General features: G+C 39.9%; 2 protein-coding genes across 8 annotated transcripts in view; one reads left to right on the top strand and one right to left on the bottom strand.

Moving 5' to 3' along the window:
- The window catches only part of MCMBP (minichromosome maintenance complex binding protein), a 31658-nt gene extending 13175 nt beyond the window's left edge, over positions 1–18483 (bottom strand). Inside the window, exons 1-10 of one of the 2 annotated variants that reach the window (XM_054984115.1) lie at positions 18263–18483; positions 15226–15320; positions 12546–12686; positions 10629–10670; positions 9422–9523; positions 8196–8325; positions 6637–6782; positions 5326–5426; positions 3798–3973; positions 328–451 (exon numbers count right to left, since the gene is read on the bottom strand). In XM_054984115.1, coding sequence (XP_054840090.1) covers positions 328–451; positions 3798–3973; positions 5326–5426; positions 6637–6782; positions 8196–8325; positions 9422–9523; positions 10629–10670; positions 12546–12686; positions 15226–15320; positions 18263–18320 — 1115 coding nt within the window. In that variant the 5' untranslated portion in view covers positions 18321–18483. The remainder of the gene's footprint in view (positions 1–327; positions 452–3797; positions 3974–5325; positions 5427–6636; positions 6783–8195; positions 8326–9421; positions 9524–10628; positions 10671–12545; positions 12687–15225; positions 15321–18262) is intronic. The other variant, XM_054984116.1, reaches the window with a different exon arrangement.
- An 89-nt stretch (positions 18484–18572) lies between these two features.
- Positions 18573–22114, top strand: part of SEC23IP (SEC23 interacting protein) — a 47933-nt gene continuing 44391 nt past the window's right edge. For all 6 annotated transcript variants that reach the window (XM_054982472.1, XM_054982473.1, XM_054982474.1 and 3 more), the window contains exon 1: positions 18573–18790. In XM_054982472.1, the coding sequence (XP_054838447.1) occupies positions 18610–18790 (181 nt within the window). In that variant the 5' untranslated portion in view covers positions 18573–18609. The remainder of the gene's footprint in view (positions 18791–22114) is intronic.

The raw sequence follows: 22114 nt of genomic DNA on the forward strand, positions 1-22114 counted from the left end.
ACTTAAAATCAAGAGAACAACAATATGAGTGACACAAAAGACAAATCAGCTTGATACTGTGGTGGGCTTAAGACCACCCCCCCATACAGAATACAGGACACAAATTTAGGAAGTATCCACATACATTCCATTCACTTCCATTTGAATACAGTGCCCTCATCAAGGGCTCAGTGGGCATATACACTATATGTAACTCTGCAGAGTAATTGCTTTAGTACTTTCCCCGGTCAGGTTGCAAAAAGACTTCTGTTAGTGCATGGCTGTTATTCTGTCACTTTCAACTTTGGTTTAAAGGCAAGGGTAATAAAAAGGTGTCTTGTTACTTACACTGTGGAGATGAGATGCAATATAAGATATTCAGCAGCCAGGCTGTCTCCCAAGAAGGCATGAGTAAGAAATCCAAGAAGCTCTGCTCTGACTGGTGACAGTTCTGACATAAAACTAGAAACAACTAACAAGACAGCCACAGACAGTAGTGTCATAAATCTTATAGCAATCCTATTGAATGTAGGCTTTATTTACACAGCTAAATTCCATTTCAAGCCAGTGCAATGGTCAGCTCCATGCTCAGCATAAGAAATAGCTTGCTTGTTCTCAGCTTCAGAACACTGGGTTGAATACCAAAGAATCTCAAGCAGAATGCCACTTGCACAACAATCTTTACTATCTCCCCTTTAACAGAGCAGTCCTGCTTCTCCAAGCTGCTTTTTCTGTTTTGTCAACAGTTTCCATTTTATTATAATTCACATTTAAGTCATAAAGAAGGAATTTCACCAGAAAGGCAAGAACAATGAACCCATACAGCCCTCTGGGCTATCAGAAGGAAATACTCATTCAATTCCCCATATAAAACTGCAGGCTACTGCACAAGCTGTGTACAAACTTTTTGAAAACAGATTGTTAAATACTGTTTATAAGAGTTACACTGCATGGAGATGTCTCTTTCGATCATAGCTCTCAGTCACTAAATAACATTGATCTAACAACAGTAACCTTAATGGAGTCATTCTTTATTCTTTTCTTGTAGTTTGTTTCCTTTAGCATATTTAAAATAATTGTACTTATTAATTTTAAAAAATCTGTAATTTATTCTATAACTTTATTTGGAAGACAATGCACCACAGGCCCAAATGAGGCTGTTTATATACTGTTAATGTAAAAACAATCTTTTAAGATACGTAATCTACACAGAAAAAAATTACAAAGTTAGTGTCTGTACACCCAGAAGGCATAGAGCTGTGGACCAGTACCACAAGAATTCAAGGAGGAATTGTACTGACATGACTCCTCACAATGCCATACCATTCCAGGCCATTGAAGGTGAGCACATTGTCCACCTTTGTTCTACAGCCTCTATGCACTGAGATGCTTCCAACAAAGCTGGACCAGGAAGAAAAGAAGAAAGTGGCACCTGCCTCCTGCCAGTGCAGCCTAGCCTGTGCCCTCTTCTTTGTTTTATGTCCTATAATGTGTGGCAAATGCAAAAGACAATGGAGATTGGACCATGGTTGTGGAACAAGGATGCAACAGTGCAGGCTGACCACCATGATGAGTCTTCATGCTTTGAGTTTGTAAAGTCTACTTCTTGGTTTTTGGTGAGTGGGTGCCCTCTGCAGGATGGGACTAAAGGACAAACTGGCATATGAACACAAGGAATGGTAACATTTTGAGAGCGTCGTTCATTAAAGGAGTACTTCATTGTAACACATAACCTTTACTAAATATCATCCACTCTCAGGAAAGGTTACTTTTGTTAAACAAAATTTAAAGGTAAATAGAACCAAGGCAAAGTCAGAGTGTAATCCTAAATATGCACACTCAGAAGTAAATCCCACTGAGTTAATGGGACTTAATCACTAAACAGTGTTGGTTGTCGTGGATTTTCCAGGCTGTATGGCCGTGGTCTTGGCATTGTAGTTCCTGACATTTTGCCAGCAGCTGTGACTGGCATCTTCAGAGGTGTAGCACCAAAAGACAGAGATCTCTCAATGTCACTGTGACACTGAGAGATCTCTGTCTTTTGGTGCTACACCTCTGAAGATGCCAGTCACAGCTGCTGGCGAAACGTCAGGAACTACAATGCCAAGACCACGGCTATACAGCCCGGAAAATCCACAACAACCATCGTTCTCTGGTCGTGAAGGCCTTCAACAATACACTAAACAGTGTGTTTGGGATTGCAGCCCTAATTTTCATTTTTACCCCGCCATTTCTAGCAAAGCAATGCCTAAATTATATTATAAATTATATTATATTATAAATTATATTTAGCACCACAACCTTCTGTTAATGCCATCATTAGATTTTTTAAAAAATCTGGTTAAAACGAAATTTATGAAGATATATTTTCTTTTGTACAGAAAAACAAGACAGATTCTGTAAAAACTAGCAGTGATCTATGTGTTATTAGGAAACCAGATTCTGCTTCAGAAGTAGCATTTATTAGAACAGCAGTTACCACAGCAGAACTGAAAAGTGCATTTTAGTTAAACAGCATTATAATTAACACTCATTACCCACCATTTGGGATTGTGAATCCTGTTAGATTTGGAATTTTCACATGTTGCTACCCAAACCACCCAATTTCCTGAAATGAGCCACAGCTATACTTATGTAAGACACTGCTTGGGATTTTATAGTATTTAGACACTTTTCATCCACTTTTTAGTATTCAATCTGGACTCAAAGCAGTCAGGAACAACCACCAGGAACTCTACATGACAAATACTTTAACCGAGGTTACTTCACAACAAATCTAATCAACAGACTAACATACAAGTTACAGAGCCCCTGGGGATGGGCGGTATATAAATTGAAATATAAATAAATAAAATAAAGGGGAGAGCTTGGTGGTATCAAGCTCTGTCCTTGATAGAAAAAGTTGCTTTTCATGCACTTCCTTCCTTCCATGTCTGCTTCCAGGGGTTAGAGTGCAAGTAGTAAAAGCTCTGCCCTTGACAGCAACAGTCTTTCCCCAGTAACCGCCCCCCCCCATGTTAAGTTTGCATGAGGAGAAAGAATTACTAAGAAACACAAGTATATGCCATGACTTAAAACCTATCTCAAAATTTAAAATCAAACACCAAGGTTGCTTAGATGAGAGCCTGGAGGATCTTCTTGCTCACATTTTCCTTTCTCTCTTCATGTGCAGCCAGTTAATTAAATAAATCTGGGTTTGTGGAAAGCGTTATTCAAACGAGTAAACACTGTATTTCCTTACCCTGCCATACCCTGAAAAAGCAGGATTCCAAACTACCGGAATCTTTCTTCTATATTGCCAGCTCACTTTCCTGGTTTGCAAGGAAAGCATAAACAATAAACTGCTATTTTAATGGCAAACTACAGCTTGTTGCAAACTACAGCTTGTTGCACATGTGGAAACTTCACATTAGCTTACCTTGCATAAGAAGAAAGATGATTGGGAACATGTAAGGCTGAGGATCCCCCCAGGCTATACATTTTACATACAGAGTACACTCTTGAATTCACTGGTTAAATTAAACAATACAGACCAAAGATCTAACTGCATAAATCGCTTCTGCAAGAAAGGGGCTGAGGTGGAAGGAGAAACTAGCTTTTAGGAAGAAATAGCCATATGGGGTTTGGTTGTTTTGGTTTATGACAAACAAAAAGCATTTAAGTATGCTTAAAAATTCTCAAAACCTTCTTTCTAGAACAAACAGTTGCAGTGTTTATAAGCAGCTTTAAATATATAAGGCCCCTGGGACTGATTTCTCTGAGAATAAGGGAGAAACAAATTCCAATCTAATGAGAGAACATTTTTCTTTTACACTTACAGCTCTTGCTTTCCTCTTCATTAAGGCAGGCAGGCAATAATGGATTTATGTGCTGAAGTTTTTGGGCTAAAATGACATGTATTCTGGGAACTAAGGAGGCTGGAGGACTATGAACTCTCTGTTCTTCTACTGTGTCCATACAATCCATAGACTCCACTGGAGATGATGAATTTTCCCTAGAACATAAACAGATGAGCTTAATATTTTGTGCAACTGACAGCTGCTTTCAACAAATATAGCCATTCAGTATCCATATACTTGAAGAAGAAAAAGTGAAGATTGTACTCTTCTTCAACCATACCATGTTAAAGTAGGCTCCCCAGAATTTAACTTGGTACCATGCACCCAAAAAGGAGAAAATTAAAAATTCTATGGAACCTAAGAGGAATAAAAAGTTGTTCCTAATAGATCCTTGAACCTACAGCAGTCAGAGCCAGGATGGAACGTGAGAACTGAAGGAAAAAGGCAACCTGACTGGAAATTGTTTACCCATTTTGCAGACTCACAGGTCAGCAAGGAAGCTCAATGAAGAAAGACAAGTTACTACTGTCCCCTATTGTGAAACCTGCTGGTGTCTTAGTGGCATGATTTATATAACTCAGAACCCATAAAGCAGTAGTAGATATACTGGGCAAGGATAGTTTTATAAGTGTGCCTGGTACAACGAAATTAGACTGAAATATCCATGATGTGAACAAATAAAAGAAAGCAAAGGAACCAAATTTCAGAAAGCTTTAATAATAATTCAATTTATATACCACCCTTCAGGACAACTTAATGCCCATTCAGAGTGGTTTACAAAGTATGCTATTCTTATCCCCACAACAAAACACCCTGTAAGGTGGGTGGGGCTGAGAGAGCTAAAAGCTGTGACTGACCCAAGGTCCCCCAGCTGGCTTCAAGTGGAGGAGTGGGGAATCAAACCCAGCTCTCCAGATTAGAGTCCCGTGCTCTTAACCACTACACCAAACTGGCTCTTTATGAACACAATCTCAATATAGCTGAGAAGGAGGGGTCTCAGTATTTTAATACATAACAGACAACTATTCCACCCTCCAATGTATTTTAGACAAAAGTTTGAAAAATCATTAAGAAATCAGGATTAGCATAAAGTAGTGCTTCCCACTATTGAACTACTCAGTTATTTAAAAGCAATGCTCTTCCCTTGATAAACTCAACAGTGCATAGACACACATCCTAACATACACACAGTGGTCATTTCACCCAGTAGTGAGAAACTGAAATTGGATGAAAACAGGGACTTTCACTTTCTCCTACAAGGTATTATACCTGTCCGTCTAGCTGTGCATGCACTGTAGAAAGAAAAGAGCTTATGCAGTGGTCCCAAATGTCCAAATTATACAGTAACAAGCCCTGTTTGCTATGTGTTCTGAAACACAGTCACCCAGGTGTTGTCATGTTATATAAAAAGTACAAGTAATTATTATATGGAATCCATTTATGTGCACCCTCTGGTTTTGAAATAATAAATGATTAAAATTTGCATCATAAATAACCAAATCATTACCTGTCTTCATTGTTCAGTATGTTCAGGACTGGGTCAACTGATAAAATTCCACACACTTCAAGAACATCATTCACTTTGAAGTTATCCCAGTTTCCATACATCTGCATGAAGAGTATTTTTGTTTAAATAGAACTGACAGATTATAGGAATATGACGAGAACAAGGGCAATTGCTTCTCTTGCAAAGTCACAGAAGCAAAAATATAGTTGTAGAGACTGAAAAGAAACCAGTATCAGTCTACTGCATTGCACATTTTATTTTGGCTGCCACTTTCTATAATTTAGATCTTACAATATTCTCCCATAGATTAACTGCATTTAAACTATATCACTTCAGAAGCTCTTTAGTGCTAAACATTGTGTTTGAATATATTTTAGAACCACACAGTAGCAGTGACCAAGAGCTGCATGATGCTGTCCAGAAATACATTGTCCACACTGAAATACATTATTTCCCAGCCATTGCCACTGGAGTCCCATGCTCTATAGGAAAAAGGTCTGACTCAGACAGCACCCTCAGAAATGTGTGTGTAAGAGTGATTCCGCACACGTTGGATAATGCACTTCCAATCCTCTCTATAGATCATTTGGAATGGATGTTTTCATGTGTGGAACAAAAAATGCACCTCTAACGATTGATAAAGTGCATTGAAAGTGCATTATCCAATGTGTGCAGAATCAGCTAATGTCTTGTGATTTGGCACAATGTCCACGCCTAGTTTGGGACTGGGATGCTGGCATTCCCTGCTAGAAAAGCCAAGAGCTGCCCTGGCCCTCAGCTTTTTAAACGGAGCTGGAGGAGATTTTTGAATAACACATGGTTGTATGTGCAGAGGTAAAAAGGTAAGCAGCTTACTCCAAGTATCCAAGGAGCTGATTAACTGAACAACAGTATGAAGAAAGTGACAGAGATCAACCAAAATAAAAGGGAAAAACGAGTATAAGGGGATCATCACTACATATGCTATATCACAATATAGGTTTCATCCTCTAAGAGCTTACTATGAAGTACACCGCCTAAAATAAAAGTGGGAATATAGAGTCATATGATCTTCTCGAAAAATAGGATGAAGTATAATCACAAAAGTTTACAATGCGTAAGTAATGGCTTGAAGGACAAATTATCAACATACAGTGTCTATTAACACTAATGTAAGCACAACCATGTTTTTAAAAAGAGCATTAAGATGTACAAGATGTACCAAATATATAACATGCAACTGTCAAAAATGCAAGCTTCTATTCTCATCCATAAATTGGAGGACATTAACAAAGTGATCCTATTTTGGATAGTGCTCAGTAGGCCTCTTACCTTCACAAGACATGCAGGACCCTTCTCTCCTGGGAGTGGAAAATTTAAATCTAGCGGAGGTGAGCAGTTTATCATCTGATGTGTTGCAGAAGCTTCAGTTTCTAATCGCTTTGGTTCTCCACTCCCATGGATATCAGCAATGCTCCCTGGAACAGGAAGGAGCTACAGTTTCAAACCATTTCAAAACAAAAATCTTCTTCCTGATTTTGCAAATAGTTTTGAAATACGCTGAACATGTCTGATTTGGGCTAAAAAAAGTTGAATTAACCTGAGCTTTACTCTTCATATACCTTTCAGAGGATCTGAAAAAAATTACCTTCAAACGTGTTTAGATATAATATTAAAACATAGCTATAAATGGCTATTAATTCTGGGACTTCACTTTAACTCACAGATTAATCCTGTTGCTATGTTAAAAAAGACTCGTATGCCTACAATTCTCTACTGCTCTGCTTTAGCAGCAGGAATGCAAGCATGTCAGCATCGCTGCACTAGCACTGAATTCATAAGCTGCTATGCTAATGCTCTGATGTTCCCTATGTCCTGCTACTCTGGCATAAGGTCCATCCACCAATGGGAGCTGTGTTACCCTTAGTCTACAGGATGTACCCTTTATTTGGTAAAGACAGACAGAAGCATTTATTGTATGTAGCTAAAAGTCATTACAAACAACTACAGTAAGTTAAAAAAATGTTCAGTGAAGTTTAATTTCATAGAAGAATTTCAAGGTATTAATTTCATACTAAAAGTGTAATCGCAACAGAATGTCTGTAAACAAACCTTTATTTAGTAGTAAACAAACTTAAGTGTGTAGAAATGGGTACTAACTAGCAGGACAATTTTCATCCACAAAAGTTGCAGAAAAACAGGCAGATCAAAATACATTATCTCCTAGCATGACACTGCTCATTAGAGACCCATGCTTTAGAGGAACATGCATCACCAAGAGAGCATCATCAGCATGCATTAAATTAAAAAGGAAGTCTACAATCAGTGAAAACAGCCTTTTTGGATTAGACCAAAGATCAACCAGTCCAGCTTTCCAACAGCAACCAACAGCCAGATGCCTACACAAACAGATGCCTATACCAACAGAATCTGCAACATCTGGAATTCGTATGTATGCTGTCTTTGAACACGGAGACACAATTTATCTACCATGGCTAATATACACTAATGGATCTCTTGTGAATTTGTTTTACTTCATCTCGTTTCAATGCTTCAAACACAATGTATGTTATTTATAGGAAGCTAGCCATTGGGGGATGGTGAATAAAGTTGTCCAATTGTCCTTATAGTTGCTGCTTTAGCTTCAATACATTCACTATATGCTTGAAAACTAATGGCATCTCCATCTACTGGAGTTATACTCCTTATGTTACATTGTATCCCTGGATTGGCTCTCATCTTGTTATTTCAACCATCAGGAAATCACCACTGTACCTAGATGATAACCTGAAACATTCCTTTATACATTCAACAGGCCACACTACTATTTGTGCATATGGGTATACTGTGAAGTACCAATTCTGAAAAACATGTAAAGTCTGAGCTGATACCCAAGTGCTGTTCCCTCTGTTTAGATGGATGCAACTCCATATCTTCATCTTCCTCATAACTTCTCTTTTGACGACTTGGCGTGTAAGATGTCGAAGGGCAAACTCGAGCTTGACTCATACTGGAGTAGGCGTAATTTTTTTAAGTCAAAGACAACAATTAATTAGCACAAACTGATTTGGTATTTTGATTGTACCCAATTATATATAAAAAGTAGATATAAAAGTACTATCCTTTCATGATATATACCTTAAATAAGAGATACAAGGACAATTTGCTCTATAGCATATCTTTAAAATAAACATGTTCCACATTTTATCATGCAGTATTTCCTTATAATTTACAAGGAAAATCTATTTCCATCTTAGTGATTTTACAGAGACAGGGTTCAGGAAAAGCAAAGACAGGGACAAATCAAAAGGAAATACAGAATATCAGGAGTGAATGGGGATGGGACCTGATCTGGCCTCTGTGAGACTTCCTATTCTATAGTTAATTTTTTCATTAACTTGTGCATGCTATTATCAAAATTTCAGATCCAGAGAAATGAAAGTATCCTAAGGCCCTTAATGTCAAATGTTAAATAGCCTTATTCTTACCCATTCCTCCAAAAAGACTACTTCATTTCTAACTTATTGTCTCAGCCATTCCTAACTGCCAGAAGCAAGGCAACATCATCCACCTACAACAAATATCTTCAAGACAGATGTTTTCTGCTCCATTTAATGTGCTCTTTAATGCTGAGACTTTAACTCTCACTTATTTTCTTCAAGTTTAATCCCCAAGGCTGATCAGTAATTACTCATTTCCACAAGCTCTGGTGTTCTTAAGTGCTATTCAAAATTGCTTTGCTTTCCCCCTGTGGAACTTTGCTTTCTCCCTGTGGTACTTTAATCTACATTGTAGATTAAGCTTCACATAATTAACCACTGAGAAACTCTGGTACTTTTTGGATCAACTACAGGAGGGAGTCTAATTTCAGATGACTTCTGACTTAGTATAATTTAAAAAAACAAATAATCTAAAATAAGTCATGTGTTTCTATGAGTATACGTCAAAATTTTGCCCTTACATTTTCCCAGTACTAAGAATTGCCTCAAAATTGTTTCTATAGCAGGACATATTTTAACTATTTTCACTTTCCCATTTTAAATCATTAATCTCTAATATAAACACTGTATATTTCTGTGTGTCAGCAAAACATATAGTCAACAAAGTCAAAGGATATTTCTTTCACCCATGCTGACTCTCCAGGCACTGGAACACAATAAAATGTTTGTCTCTCTGCAGTAACTACATGCGAAGGGTTTAAGTCTATTTCTTGGTGAGGCTAGAAAAGAATACGAGATAAGAGTGTTAAAACATTGTAAATATATGAAATGTAGAATATATATTATACTTTGCTAATGATGAATATTGCCCACACTCTTGTAATAATGACATAATGTATATGCAGTGCATCAGTTTTGGAAAGGTGCTATGTAACTAAGATGTAATTGTTGCTTACCCCCAGGCAATTGTAAGGAAATAATTCTCAACCCTCTGCTATGAAATCACCCACTGAACTCACATGTTAATAGACCAGACTTTATTTCAAATACCAGAGTATTTTGGTTCAGTAGGAAAGATTACATGTATGTAAGCCTCAAATAGTTTCAAAGGTTTACAGTTAAAATGACAACTTGAGCATGAAAAACAGGAAACCAGTGGTACCTTCAAAACATATACTGAGAAATAAGTTTTTAGAAGCAAAAGTCTTCTTTCAGACATCTGAAAAGCAGACTATTGCCTATGAGAAGTGAACTCATCATGCCGAAAGAACTTGTTAGTCCTGAAGGAGTCAGAATATTTTGTATTGCTTTTGCTGCAACAGATGAATTAGAAAAGAAGCCTAAATAAAGTCTGCTTGCCTGTGGGGGAAAAAATGAAATGCACTAGATGATCCAAAAGTATACTTGGTTACTTGATAGTGTGTCCTCTCTCAAACAAGTGTCTCATAATGCAGATTGTAAATCCCTCTGTTATATGCAGTCTTATGAGAAATCAACTTTTTGCCACTGGCACATTTCGATAAGAAAGATATCCCAACATATTCTTGAATGAATGAATGTTTGTGTCCCTAACAGTGCAATCCTAAGTAGAGTTACTCCAGTCTAAGTTAGAATGGAGTAACTCTTCTTAGGATTGTACTGTAAAAAATGTTTAGGTTAAGTGCAGGGTAAGATGCATAGAATAAGCCATTCACATAGATTGTATGTACCGCAGATTTAAAACACACTAGGTTTAAGCCTAGCTTAATTTTTTAAAGTAACATTTTCTTTGAGACCCTGCAAGATTTTTATGCAGAGATCACTGCCAAGAGTAATTAATGCTTGACGTCACTAAACCTACAGCCATGAATTTCATGTACTACTGTATTTAATATCTGCACTTACCCCACATTCTGCTATGTCTCTGTATTTTCCAAAATGCATAACCTGTTAAAAATATGCACTGTTACTATACCATGCAGCATCAGTTCACACCTATTTCTGCACACACTAATATAACTTCCTGGTCAAAGCACTATTTCCAGTCAAGTGCCAGTCAAGTGTTATATGACTAAAAATATAAAATCAAATTAAACGTGGCAAAGATTATCCATATACAGAGAAATTTAATTTGGAAAATAAATGCAGTATATATTCTGTTCCTCAAAGCAGCCATTAAATATGTCTGAACTCCTAAAAGATAAAAACTAAGACTAATGTTGTTAGTGTCCACATATCTCTGTAATGATTTAAGGCTATGCCCAGAACTGAGAATCCAGAATTTTTCACAAATCTACAATTCTTAAAAGCCTGTTTAAAAGTATAAAGAAAGGAGACAAATTATACTAACTTCACCAGAGGACAATCCACTTATGTTCTGATATTATTTCTTCCATGGAACAAAAGTAGGTTCAGTTTACAGCAAGTCAACTACTACAGTTATCACTACAGTGCTCCTTAAATCCAGGGATGGATCTTTTTCCTTTTGTATAATCTTTCCTCAGATGAAAAGGGGGAAGAGGTGAACATTTCATCTAGGATATGCACTATACATAGATCAATCCCATTCAGTGCTTTTTTTCTGGGGAAAGAGATGGGGGAAACTCTCATCTGTGGCAACTCCAGGGCGGAGGTGGCGCCCCTGTCACTACATGCGTGTGTGCACAGCGCGCGTGTACTCCCAGGACTGTGCAACGACGTCACTTCTGGGAAGTGATGCCATCACGCAGGCCGTGGTCACCCTGGGAGTGCTCCTGTGCTCCATGGGGGGGGTGCTGAATTAGACTGAAATTGGGCCCAGAACAGCCACTGCCATGCAGGAGAGCACTCCCCTACCCAGCAGCAGCCTGATCCTGGCCATTTAGGGCCCAAATTGGCCTACAACAGCTAGGATCAGGCTGCTGCCGCATGGGAGAGCACTCCCCCACCTAGCAGCAGCCTGATCCTTGTTGTTTTAGGCCCAATCCTGGCCTTTTCAGGCTCAAATTGAGCCAAAATGGGCCTGAAACGGCCAAGATCAAGCCCGAATTGGCCTGGAACAGGCTGCTGCTGCATGGGAGAGCACTCCCCTGCCTGGCAGCAGCCTGATCCTGGTTGTTTCAGACCGGTTTAGGCCCAAAATAGACAGGATCAGACCCGAAATGGCCAGGATTGGGCTGCTGATGCAAGAGAGAACACTAACCCACCCGATTCTGGCTGTTTCGGACCTTTCATGGGCCCGAAACTGCTGCAATTTGGCCCGGATCGGGCTGCTGTCTAATGAGGGGAGCGCTCCCCCACTTGGTAGTGGCCTGTTCCAGACTGTGTGCTTCCCCCCTCTCTCAGGAACAGGCTTACCTTCGCACCAGGGGAACTGATCTCTGTCTGGAGATCAGGGGTCAGGGCCACCACACACACACAGAGGTATCAGAATGCCGTTTCTGAGCATTCTGGCAGAAAAAAAGGCCTCTTGCACCTGTGTCCATAATACCTTTGACTGCTGAAAGCAGGCTGACAGTGGGTACAGGTAAGCATAGATCGGCTGTTGATGCTCTGCATATGACAGAGGATGAACTGATCTTGTTTTATTTCATACGGCATTAGACAGAAGCACAGCAACTTCCTCTGCTCCTGCAAAAGCCATACAGGGGGGGGGGACGCCTTCTTCTGGCAAACACACAGAAGAAAGAAGGGACTGGTGATGACTTCTGAAAATGGCTGGCTAATAAGCCTAATTAAAAAAAAAACCCTCAACAAATCTCTGCAACTTGTGGGATAAGAACACTCAGAAAGAAGGCATTAAAGACTGCAATGAAGAAAAATATCAAAATTTTCAGTACTTACATGTGATTTAGTATGTGTGTCAATTGTTTCATAGATATTCATATAAAATTCGGGATCAAACATATCTTGAATCATACAGCGGAATTTTACTAAACTACTGGGCTTCAGGTAATGCAGAGGGACATCGTTCAATGAAGGTACCTGTAAAAAATTTCAATGATCATCAGTCTTACATCAGGCAAATAACAACAGAGTTCCATGTTCTTCCTAATCATAAATCTGATGAAATCCCAATTTAAAATAGGTTTCATTCACAAGGAATCAATTCATACAAATTTTGCTGGATTATTAAAGAAAGTAAACTATCTAGCAATTTTGCTTATGTGTTTTTCAAAATCAGAATAAATACAATTTTTAGACTCATAATATTTTCATTCCATCCATTATAGTGTTTAACTGCTAATTATCAGTACACTTCTCTAAGTTATCAATATACATATGGTTGAGAGATAAGAACCAATTCACGTTACTTTATTTGGGTTGAGGATTTATTTACCCAAGAACTTTAATATTCATGTATTTCGCTCCAACAAAACTTTTATAAAATTAATACAGAAGTTTCACCAACTAGTGACATCTAATGACAATGAAATATATTAGAATTAGCTGTGCAGGATATTATACTCCTCTTTGTTTATGCCGTTGCCCACCTACAATATGATCTCATCCTGAACATTTTTGGTAATACATTCCCCATAGGCAAATATATGCTTTAGTTCTCCTGTGGAAGAAAGACCACAAAAGACATTTCTAATGGACTTACTACAACACAGAGAATATTTTGTGTACCATCCATAATCCACAGAACAAGACAGCAAACTCTCATAGAAGAACTTCATCGATATTACTGCACATATGAAACCAACCAGCATGTAACTGCAGAGAACTGATCAGCGGTTAGGACACAATTGCCACCAATGTCATTAAATAGAAAGAGCACAGTAAATACCTGTACCACCTATGCTTCAAGACTATTTCTGTCCCAAATATTCAGAATCCTGTTTGCGGATACTACAACCAACCAGAAACCTCCTTATTTGCATTACTATGCCTTGTGGACTAAGGAAGTCTGTAGGCAGAGATGCAAAATTTCCTGAAATTGGTGGTGTTGGTGTGAGGAATATAAGCAATACTTCCTTTACTAAACTTCCTTTACTAAGTAAGACTAAACTTAATTTACTACTTTAACAACGTAAAATGCATAATTTATAACTTAACATACAAAACTGTACTTTTGTCATATTTATGGAATTTAAAAGTATAAATGCCTTAAGTTTTCTACAAAAAAAACTGGCAAAGATATCCAATATTTGAGAAAGAGTACTGCAAATTCACAATTGTAGTAAACAAAAGAAAGTGTATTATTTGGATAGAAACACTCATACAGTCTCAAAAGGACTAGCATCTTATCTGGATAACATGTCAAGTGAACACTGGAAACACCAAACTTGTTAATAATATATAATCAAATATATTAACTGTTGTGTGGCTAAAATATTTCACATTTAAACAAGTATTCCCATGAGAATATGTTGTTTAAGTCTATAATGTATATGAATTATTATATAATACTGTAAATTATTTTATAGAAAAACAATCTGTTTTCATGCTACAAATGGGTATTTTTTTATTTTACTTCATTTATATCCTGCTTTTCTCCCCAGTGGGGACCCAAAGCAGCTTACATCAGTCCCCTGTCCTCCATTTTTCCTCTCAACAACCCTGTGAGTTAAATTAGGCTAAGAGTATGTGACTGGCCCCAGCTCACCCAGCAAGTTTCCATGGCAGAGTGGAGAATCGAACCTGGATCACCCTAATCCTAGTCCATCACTCTAGCCATCACTCTAGCCGCTAAAAGTTTATAAAACCTTGGTGGCACCCACACTATTTTCTGTATTCCTTGTAGTGCTGCTGCAAATGCACAAGCATTTGCAGTCAGCAATGGAACATCTACATGTTGATTTTCTCTGCACTTTTCTTTTTTTAAAAAATCAGTAATTGATATATTATTGTAGCTAAACACTATAGCATGTCAATTACAATTTTTAAAAAGCCAAGAAAAGCCCACTGGTGGCAGGAATTACTGGCAGTGGAGGGCCGAGGAAAATGGCACTGGGACCTGAACAAACGCATGCCTTTCCATCCACAGTGTGCAAAAGTTCTCTGACTGCAAGCTTTCCCAAAACCTCCCCCCCACACACACACAAAAGCAGGGGAAAACCTGGACAGAGGGGATGACATCCCAGGGGTGCCCCACAAACTCCATTTCAGTTTACACAGGAAACCGGAGTAAGCTCTCTGTGTGGAAGACACATTTTGTTTAGAAAGCACACCACTAATTTCAAAAAATAAAACATTTCATAGGATTTTAATCTCCAGTCATCCCTAAAATTAGCTGATTTTTCAATCAGAAAAAACGAAGGGAAAATCCTTGGAAAAAAGCTGCTCAGCCCTGATTTTTTTCCGTTTATTTCCAAACCTTCACATCTCTATTTGCAAAATCCTTTTCAGTTTATCTGCTTTATGGGCTCAGGCCTACTTCAGAAGCCTCTTCCAAACCAACTAGTAAGTTACTTATATACAGGAAGCCCTGAATAATAAACAACAACAAAAATCTAGAGTTTTGTCACCAAAGTAAAAGGACAGGCACTTGAAGAATTCTTAGAAAATATATACTTACCCAGTTTGTTGCATTGTTTTCTTTTAACTTCTCTCTAAAGTATTCAGTTACTTTTTTCTCCCATTCAGGATCTGAATTATTTTGAGCTAAAGCCGCTCCCCCAAACAAAACAGAATTATATTAGTACTCTCAACACTTGACATACTCATTTATCTATCACATGTTTATCCCACCTTTCCTCAAAGATGCTCAGAGCAGCATACATGCTTCGCCTATATTTTATCATTGTAACCGTGAAACAGGCTTATAAATTACGGTTTGTAAGAACGAGAGGAGGGTGCATGCATATCTAATACACACTCCTCATTATGAATCAACTGACCCTCTGGATTTCAGATGGGGGCTCTGCTACACGTTTCAAATGCTGCTCATCCGAAAATACCATCTTTGATATCCATCTACTGCACAGACTGAGGGAAAACTGAAGCCTGTTTGTTTTCAATACTTCTCTCTTTTGGCATCAGGCTCAATTCCAGTAATTTACACATCAGGAATATTCTAAACAGATTCTAGTTTATATGAAGGCAGAATGGATGTGATTTTAATACAGTTCTGAAAACATTTGTTTGAAAAATTCCAAATAAAATAGTCTCAAATTCATAACCTTTTTAGCCACAAACTATTTCAATGTATAGCCTGGATAAGATCACTTCTGGATACTCCAAGAAAAAACAGCAAGAGGACAATTTAATGCCTAATCAGAGCAGTTTACAAAGTGTGTTGTTATTATGCTCACGACAATTACTGTGTGACAGTGTGTAGGGCTGAGAGAGCTCTGAGAAGTTGCAACTGACCCAACATCACCCAGCTGGCTTCAAGTGGAGGAGTAGGGAATCAAACCCAGTTCTCCAGATCAGAAACTTGCCACTCTTAACCATATTACCTTTCAGAAATACCTGGTAGTTTATGAAGTAATTTGTGTATAAGAAGCCTCTAGCTAAAGCTGCCAAATCCAAAAAATATTCCATCACTTCCAGTTAGCTTCTGCACATGCAATTCTACACTTTTCCATTCACTTTAAGACTAAAGGCAATCTGAGAAAGCTTTAAAAAACCTTCAATGGAGCCTACCTTATGTTAAAAATGTATTTTCAAACAATATTGTTGGCATTCTCTGATTCATTGTTCTACTTTCTGTTTTTTCATTATCACAATAATTTGGATTATTTTTTTCCACAAATAGTTGATGTAGTAATTATCTTTCTGTTCCAGTATTACCAGCTTCCATTGCAGATTGAAACACTCCTATGCACTACAATGCCAAACAAGCCAAAAAAGGGGCAACTTGGTTTGGGAAATGATGAATTTTTGAATTCTACAAAAAAAAAAATCCTTACACTGTACCATGAATTATTTTCTCTCTCTCTGTAATTGCATTGCACAACACTTACTCTCCAATTTTGACTCACAGGCCCAGCATTCAATCTGTCCCTACAACTTCTATAAATATTTTTTTGGTGCTAGAACATTAATTCCTTTCTGCTATTTGTCCCATACAAACATTTGTTTTGCATTTCACAAAAGTAGTCTTTGAGGTTGAAAGGAGAAGCATCATCATGAAAGACTCATATCCATGGGAACTGATAGCATTAAGACTTCACTAAAGAACTAAATTCAAAGGATGGATCTGTATTTTTACTGAAATGCCACAGGTCTTCATCTATGTAGTACCTCATACTGATCTAGGCTCTAAATATTATTATTTTCCAGAATTACTACAGTCAGTAAAAAAAAGGTAAAGGTAGTCCCCTGTACAAGCACCAAGTCATTACTGACCCATGGGGGACATCACATCACAATATTTTCTTGGTAGACTTTTTATGGGGTGGTTTGCCATTGCTTTCCCCAGTCATCTACACTTTACCTCCAGGAAACTGGGTACTCATTTTACTGACTTCGGAAGGCTGGAAGGCTGAGTCAACCTTGAGCCGGCTACCTGAACCCGGCTTCCCTCAGGATCGAACTCAGGTTGTGACTGTGAACAGAACTTGGGCTGCAGTACTGTGGCTTACCACTCTGCATCACAGGGCTTTTACTACAGTTAGTCTATGCTCCCAAATTATACAATATCACAAAGAATAAAATAGGGCAGATTTAAAAGGAAACAGGTATGAAACAAATAGTTTGAATTGACAGTTTTCTCCTTAAGTTTATATGAGACATGCATTTTCTTTAGCCTCCAACGAATCTTGCTAAACTAATATTAACTATCTGAAATTATTAATGTTATTTATTATTAATGTGAATGTTTTTGCCACAGTTGGTGGGAAAGTTTCAGTTCTTAAATATATAGAGGCAGAAGAACGTTCCAATTCCAGCTACAAAAGGGATTGTTCCGCAGCACCCGACACACCTGTAAGGCCGTGGACAAACAGAAGCCCGAAGTCTTGAACTGTCTGCCCCTGCCTACCTAGACACTCACCTCATCTCAACGCCCCGTCCTCGCCCTACGCTGACCTCTTCAAGAGCGCTTACAGAGCGATGAACTCATAAACAGAGAGACATGGCGCGGAAGTCTGTCTGGAAGACACAACCTCCGACTAGAAGGCCAGTCCCTTTCCTTCACCGGAAGACAGCCTGTGTATGCTCAGAGACCCTCTTCTCTGTACCACTCAACTTCCCGCGTTTTACGCCCTTACGCTTCGGATCCCGCAGAGCCAAGCTAACGAAACTCGGGAACGAACCCCGTCCCTCCAGCACCGCCTCCACCGAGAGCGGGCCGGGGCTTCGCTCTGTTCCGACGAGGCCTTAAGCGCACAATCAGCGCTTGGCAATACTTCAGCTTTCCCAGTCAGGCCCTTTTCTCCGCTGCCTCAGACCTCTTCCAGGAACGCTCACACACACTTCGCCGCCGCCCTGCCCTCCTTGCCTCGCTGGCCCCAGCCCAACTCGTCGCTCTCCGTCTTCCCCCGGTTCCCTCGCCCGCTGCAACATATCGGGTCCCCTCCGACCGCCTCCCCTCAGCACTACCAGCACGGCGTGGCTTCCACGTTGCCCCCATCCTGCCTGCCTGCCTGCCTGTTTATTTCCCCCCTCACCGAAGATGTCTTGCACGATACTGAGGGGGCAGTTCAGCCAGTCGGCCACGCACGGCATCCTCCGGTTCTTCTAAGGCTCGGCTTGGGGTACGCAAAGTGGGGAAGGCCGGCTTTCAGAACGCCGCGCGCCGGGCAATGGCTGCTGGGGGAGGCACCGCCGAGGCAGCCAGGCCGAGCCGAGTTCTGTCCTCCCTTTACCTCGCTTCTCTCCTCCTCGGCGCGGGCTTGGGCGGGCGGGAAAGGAAGGGGGAGGGCGTGGACGCTGACAGCGCCATCTTGGAGCGGGGCAGAGGTGAGGGCGGAAGAGGAAAGGCCGGCGCTGAAGGAGACGTGGAAGCACCGCCGTGATGGCCGCTCCGAAGGCCTCGGTGGCCGGCGGCGCCTCGTCGGGCGCCAGTGGAACGAACTTACTCTTCTCTTCCTCAGCCACGGAGCTTAATTTCACCGTCCCCTTCATTCCAGTAAGCCAAAGTCCTGCGCCGCCGCCTCCCCCCTCTGCCGCCTTGGGGCCTGGTCTTCTGCCTGCCGGTAAGAAACAGGGAGCTTGGAAGGGAACAGGTTTTGATGAAGATCGTTAGAGATACAGGTTTTATATTTAAGTTTGTTGTCTGCCATATCAGAAGGACAGGTAGCTGGTAGCATTTGCCCGTTTACAGATGGGTAATCCTCCTTTCCCTCTCCTCATCGTGTGGAACGAAATCCAGTGGAGAAGAGGCGTTGGGAGGGAAGCTTAAAGAAGAAAGTGTTGCAACATGTGGACTTGAAAGCATCTGAGCGGATTAGAAGGGGATTCCGGAGTGAGCAAGTGTGGGGGCTTCGCTGCGCTAGGACTGGGCCCATGTATCTGCCTTCAGTGTCGGTTCTCAATCCAGGATCTTAAGGAATTAGTATAATACCAGCTGTATTTCTCTTAGGTTAGCAGCATGGGGTAGTGGTTAGAGTGCCAGACTCAGGTTTGAATCCTCACTCTGCTGCGGAAACTTCTTGTGTGACTTTGGGCCAATCGCGATATGTTTCACAGAGTTGTTGAGGATAAAATGGAGGCGAGGAGAACAGTGGTCTCTATTGGAGGGAAATGTGTAGCATAAACGATGTAAAGAAATAAAAGAGCTATCTCTTCCAAGTCAGCGTGGTAGTCTTTCCATAATGCTTTGAACATAGCTATTTTCTCTTAAACCCTGCAAGGCTTATAAGTGTGTATGTGCTGTTATCTTTGAAGTAGGAAGGAAATCATGAAGGATTTGGGGAGAAATTGGGCATGGGAAAATAGTTTTGTCAATGTCGATGTTGTGACAATGGTTGCTTCTAGATGAGAGAGAATGCCTCTGCTTTTTAGGAGTTAGCAGGGTTGGTTGTTGATTTATAGTGATGAGGCATTTTCAGGGCAACAATTCTGGTATCGTAGGCTTTTTTGGGAATTCCTATCATGGACTTAGATACATACTTCAATCCAGTACATTTTTCTTTTTTTTTAAAAAAAGATGCCACTGCTTAACGATGTTCACTGCCTTAGGGTCCCAAGCCTAATGGCTGTTTACTGTTAGCCAAAAAGCCCTGCTTCGGTCACTCTGCTGTACTTAATTTCAGGATGGTTTTAAGATAGAGTTTTGTTTCCTATTTTTCCAAAATATGTCAATTTGTACTCTTGCTATTGGAGAACCTGAGCTGCTTGAAGCAGGTCCCAAATTAAATCTCTGACTGCTCCAGTTTAAATACATTAAAACCTCCAGGACTAACTAGATCACTTGGTCTTACTTGACATAAGGCAGAGGTTTTCTAAAGGTTTCCATGGAAATCTAATACCCTTTGTGCAACTACAGAGGCTCAGCCTAATTGTGGCCACAGTTTGACACTGGATTGTAAAATATTATTATGTCCTAGTGTACGATGAAGTAGTGAAATTATTTTTGTTAGTGTCTTTAATCCATAAATACTGGCATGGATTAAATGTGGTATCAGGCTAGATCAAGCACCTTAAGTTCATTTTTTAAAAATCTGATTAAAAAACAATCTTGGGTTTTTAGACTGGGCGGGGGGGGGGGGTCATTGTGATTATGCATTCCAGTTCCACCTTCCTCAGAGAACTGCACATTTGTGAGTAAACCAGAGCCATTTGGCATCTTAAAAATGAAGAGTGGATTCTTATTGTTTCACTTTAATAAGGAAGCAGTTAATTATCTTATTAATAGAGGTGATACAAGAGAATCAATTAATTGTAATTTATGTGGGGTGTGCCTCAGCAAAAAAAAAAATTGACAGGTCCCTAGTCCCTGCAGTGCCCCTAGACATCAGCCAAGTCAGCCTTATGAATAATATGGCCTTGGGCAGAACCTTCTCAGGACTGGATTCCATTTAGTCAGATGCACATGGAAACTAATTTCATGTTATTTTCAATACTCTTCCTTGGTAGTGAAAAACAGCATATTGTTATTTTTTTTTACAACTTCAAGTATGCTTACATTGGAGGTTGCTGATCTAGCATTTTGTAGGGACATCATTTCTGATTTTGGAAGAACAGATATGAAATCTAAAGTGGACAAGTAACACGCTTTAATAAATTGTGAGTGCTTTTGATCTATGGCTGTAGATGTTAATCAGGATAAATGGATACAGAGCAGTGTATGATGGAGCATGTGTAATTGAGGGTCCTCAGTGTTTCTGGATTGTGACATTAAAAACACAAATGTTGGATGCAGGAATGGTCTGTTTTTAACTGAATGTATCCCTCATTTTTGGACATGAGCAGCTACAGCAGCAGCACAAGGCTTGTGCTGCACTTTCACTCACTTGGCTATGCTCATAGCAGTAAAATCCTTACAAGCTTGGCTTCCAGAATCACCTTTATACTGATGATACCCAACTCTACTTCTCTACCCCTGAATTTTCGTCTCATGTTAAATCCTGATCCCAGTTGCCTATCTTGATATTTCGTCATCGATAGACGCTACGAGGCTGTGCTCCATGGGAGCACTCTTAACTTGTTTACTTTATCCTGGTGTTTTCTGTTGGATATTTCATCATTATCTCAAACTCAGTATGCTCAAGACTGAGTTTCTCATTTTTCCTTCTAGTCCTTCCTTTCCTCATATTCTCTCTGTGTTTCTATAAACAACATCACCATTCATCTTGTAAAATACCTATGGCTTGACTTTCTCTTTTGCTGTACTTAATGAATTCAGAAACACACTGGCAGCCAATTTATTTTTTTATTTCATTTGACTTCCATTCCGCTCTCCCCACAAATGGGCTCAGGGCAGATCACATCATTTAAAACACATTAACACAATTACACACATTTTCCATAAAATCAGTAAGAAACATTGTAAAAATGCCGTCACTTGTCATAGAAAAATGTAAGATATAATTTTTAAGATGTCAGCAGTCAATGCTGAGCTGATTAAAAACAGGATTGAAAAATAGGTTGGTGGACAAGCCTGGTGGGGGAGGTTTGGATTGTTTACCACCTCCTCCTCCTCTTCTCCTACTAGGCTGGCGGTGGCCTGGCCCAGCCTCAACCATATGCCTGGTGGAACATCTCTGTATTACAAGCCCAGCAGAAAGATAACAAGGCCTGCTGGGGCCTGGTCTCAATGGACAGAGAGTTCCACCAGGTTAACACCAGGACCAAAAAGGCCCCGGCTTTGGTTGAGGCCTGGTGGGCTTCCCTGGGGCCAGGGACCACCAGTAGCTGTTTTTCTGTTGATTGAAGTGTCCTCCGGGGCATGTATAGGGAGAGGTGGTCCCGCAGATACATCGGTCCCAGTCCGCATAAGGTTAATCCCAACACCTTGAATCTGATCCTGTACTCCACTGGTAGCCAATGCAGCTGGCACAGTATAGGTGTTATGTGTG

Source organism: Eublepharis macularius, chromosome 6 (assembly GCF_028583425.1).
Source record: "Eublepharis macularius isolate TG4126 chromosome 6, MPM_Emac_v1.0, whole genome shotgun sequence".
Classification (NCBI taxonomy): Eukaryota; Metazoa; Chordata; class Lepidosauria; order Squamata; family Eublepharidae; genus Eublepharis; species Eublepharis macularius.